At 47.4% G+C, this 3,224-nt stretch overlaps 2 protein-coding genes across 2 annotated transcripts; both read left to right on the top strand.

Moving 5' to 3' along the window:
* Positions 1 to 238: 238 nt before the first annotated feature.
* On the top strand, positions 239 to 1,861 carry LOC145345400 (histone H1.5-like). The gene has a single exon (XM_080193216.1). It carries the CDS (start codon positions 269 to 271, stop codon positions 914 to 916), a length of 648 nt encoding a protein of 215 aa, XP_080049342.1. The 5' UTR covers positions 239 to 268; the 3' UTR covers positions 917 to 1,861.
* Positions 1,862 to 2,436: 575 nt separating this feature from the next.
* On the top strand, positions 2,437 to 2,847 carry LOC145345332 (histone H3). The gene has a single exon (XM_080193146.1). The coding sequence runs from the start codon at positions 2,437 to 2,439 to the stop codon at positions 2,845 to 2,847; it is 411 nt and encodes a 136-aa protein (XP_080049272.1).
* The last annotated feature ends 377 nt before the right edge of the window (positions 2,848 to 3,224 follow it).

Below are 3,224 nucleotides of genomic sequence, written 5' to 3'. Positions count from 1 at the left end.
CCGGTGGGATTTTTTATCACGATAAAGGATCCAGTCTTAGGCACATGGGGGACCACTACTGATGTTTTCGGGAATTCGAATTAGGTGGGTATCGGGGGGTTTACGTGGGAGAGAAACACAGACATGGAGGCAGCTCTGAAGCTGAGAGCTGCCAGTCACCGTTCACGTCCGCTCCATGTCTTTAACTTGCTCTGTGCTGCCGCCTCTCGCTTCATTCCAGATTTAACTCTCTCTGAATTCGAGATAGTTTTCGGACACAGATCCAGCTATGGCAGACGCTGCAGCAATCGAGACAGCTCCGGCAGCCGCTCCCGCCGCTCCAGCCAAGAGCCCCAAGAAGAAGAAGAAGGCGGCGTCCGCCCGCTCCAAGTCCACCGGTCCCAAACTCAGCGAGCAGATCGTCAAATTGGTCGCGGCCGGCACCGAGCGTCGGGGGGTCTCCGTGGTGGCCATCAGAAAGGCGCTGGCCGTAAGCGGGCTGGACGTGGGAAAGAACCGTGGCCGCATCAGGCTGGCCATCAAGAGGAGCGTGGAGAAAGGTGTCTTGCTGCAAACCACGGGCAAAGGCGCCTCCGGCTCCTTGAAACTTGCCAAGCAGGCAACAAAGACCAAGAAGGCGAAAAAACCGGCGGCTAAGAAAACCATCGCCAAGAAACCGGTATCCACCAAAAAACCCACGAAGAGGTCAGTCAAGAAATCTCCCGCCAAGAAGTCAGTCAAGAAAGCTCCAGCCAAGAAATCCGTCAAGAAAACTCCCGTCAAAAAATCTGTCAAGAAAGTGACCAAAAAACCCCTCGTTAAGAAGGCTGCCTCCGCTCCCAAAAAGGCTGTCCCCAAGAAGGGCAAGCCCGTGGCAGCGAAACCTGTTAAAGCCAAGGCGAAAACCTCGAAGACCAAGAAAGTGGCCAAAAAGTGAAGTGACCCCCGCAACCTGTTGCAAAAAGTTAAAACTCTGAAACCAAAGGCTCTTTTAAGAGCCACCACATCTTCCAAAAGAGCCTCAGCCTGGTTAATTGTTCATGCACTTAGGTGGTAATAAATGTTTAAACGGCTTTTAATAAATGTATTTTTTTCTAAAGAAGCGTTTAGCGATGTAACGCCATTGCATCCATGGCTACTCACCAAGTGCTGGGAAATGGGGTTAGAATAGACGAGACGTTTGATGGTCTGCACAGATGCAATGGGACAAAAGATAGCGCATGCCCAAAGGGCCTAATATCATGTTCCTAATTTCCATGTTTGCTTCGGGGGCCTGGAATAGCTACATTTTATTTTCAAAGAAACATTGCTGGGGTTGCGCACTACTTTTTAAACGCTGTGCGCCTTTAATGTGTTGACACGTACACTTATAATGAGCTTTAGAGCACATTTGTCTTAGAATTAGGGTGAGGAGGGCCAGGAGATGTCAACGTTAATACGAGATGGTTACGTGAGATTAGCGCTATGTGCGCTGTGTCCAAGTGTGGCGTTTTGCATTTTGTGAAGTGATCCCAGATGAAAGCCGCGGAAAAGGAATCCTCATTTCGAACGGGGAGATGTAACATTGAGTGCCCGTTGATTCCGTAAAGAGATTCTGTTGGGCAGAATGGATACTATGCATAATGCACACTTTCAATATTTTGTATTTTGTTAGATATTTATTTAATAAACATGTATTTCCAACAAAAAGTAACACTAAATGCCGTCCCTCCTACTGCAGAGGGATGTGGTAGTGTGGAACAGTATGCACTAGAGAATGAAATGTTAAGTCTCCATGTTAAATTAACCATGCATTTCTTGTGCAGTGAGACAGCGCAGAGTGCCAGATATTGTAGTGAAGCAAACTAAACTCCACAGTTTCTGACAAATTTGAACAGCTATCAATGTGCCTTTACCAATATTAGAAATCTGTGTATATAATAAAAACATAATGCTGGGACAACTCAACATACCCAGAAATTGTTTTTACATTCTATTGCGAACAATCGCACTATTGCTTCACATATATTACGATATAATTTTATATGTATATAAATATTATATATACATTTATTGTGCGCATTTATGTATAATATACATTTTAACGTATGCATTATCTAAATTGTATATGCCTAAATTGAAATATATGTATTATGTGTACAATACATAAAATGTAGTGATATATACATTTGTATAATATGTAGATATATATATATTTAAAAACACATTGGAAAGGGTTTGCTTTGACCAATACGGTTTGATTTACACTGAACTTGGCGGTCTTTTTTGGCGGTGAATTTTGAAAATCAGCGGCCATCCGAGCTCAGCCAATCAGAGCTGGCAGCCTGTGGTTGCTATGAGGGTGATTGGATAGGGGCTGTAGCGGGAGCCAATCAGTGGCGGTGGGCGGTGCTTCAGCCGGTTGAAAAAGGGAGGCTGGAAGCCGCTCTGACATTCCGAGTTACTGCGTTTGAAGAGATGGCCCGAACCAAGCAGACAGCGCGCAAGTCAACCGGCGGGAAAGCTCCCCGCAAGCAGCTGGCTACTAAAGCTGCCCGCAAGAGCGCTCCAGCCACGGGCGGAGTGAAGAAGCCTCACCGCTACCGGCCCGGCACTGTGGCTCTGCGGGAGATCCGCCGCTACCAGAAATCCACTGAGCTGCTGATCCGCAAGCTGCCCTTCCAGCGCTTGGTGCGGGAGATTGCTCAGGACTTCAAGACCGACCTGCGCTTCCAGAGCTCGGCCGTCATGGCCTTGCAGGAGGCCAGCGAGGCTTACCTGGTGGGGCTCTTTGAGGACACCAATCTGTGCGCCATCCACGCCAAGCGAGTCACCATCATGCCCAAAGACATCCAGCTGGCCCGCCGCATCCGCGGGGAGCGCGCCTAAACTTACCGGAACCCACTTCTGGCCTTTGAAGACTAAACCAACCAACAAAGGCTCTTTTCAGAGCCACCAAATATACCCAAAAGAGCAACGATGCGCCGTGAGATAAGAGTTCGGTTCTAGTGTGGCTGGTGTTTGTGCTAACTAAATCCGATTTTCAAGTTATAGAATGAGATTGATTATTTAATAGTAGGACGAGTCTGGGCATATGAGCTTCATTCAGGTGCCCGCCCGCGGTCTGGATGAGCATCTCTAGGTGTAGGTAGGGATTCTTGTGCGTTAGAAGGGCAGCTTCACAAAGTGTATTAAATTTAATTGTCCTGTCCTATTCTGCGTGGTGGGATTCGAAACAAAGCGTTCTTCAGAGTATTATCATATGC

Source organism: Carcharhinus amblyrhynchos, chromosome 7 (genome assembly GCF_965287045.1).
Source record: "Carcharhinus amblyrhynchos chromosome 7, sCarAmb.v2.hapA, whole genome shotgun sequence".
Taxonomy (NCBI): domain Eukaryota; kingdom Metazoa; phylum Chordata; class Chondrichthyes; order Carcharhiniformes; family Carcharhinidae; genus Carcharhinus; species Carcharhinus amblyrhynchos.
The sequence above is the reverse complement of the archived record's forward strand: the minus strand, read 5'-3'. Positions and strand labels throughout refer to the sequence as shown.

What these genes read in the sequence shown, in the direction of transcription:
- LOC145345400 (XM_080193216.1), top strand. Translation starts at nt 269, where the DNA reads ATGGCAGACGCTGCAGCAATCGAGACAGCTCCGGCAGCCGCTCCCGCC.
- LOC145345332 (XM_080193146.1), top strand. Translation starts at nt 2,437, where the DNA reads ATGGCCCGAACCAAGCAGACAGCGCGCAAGTCAACCGGCGGGAAAGCT.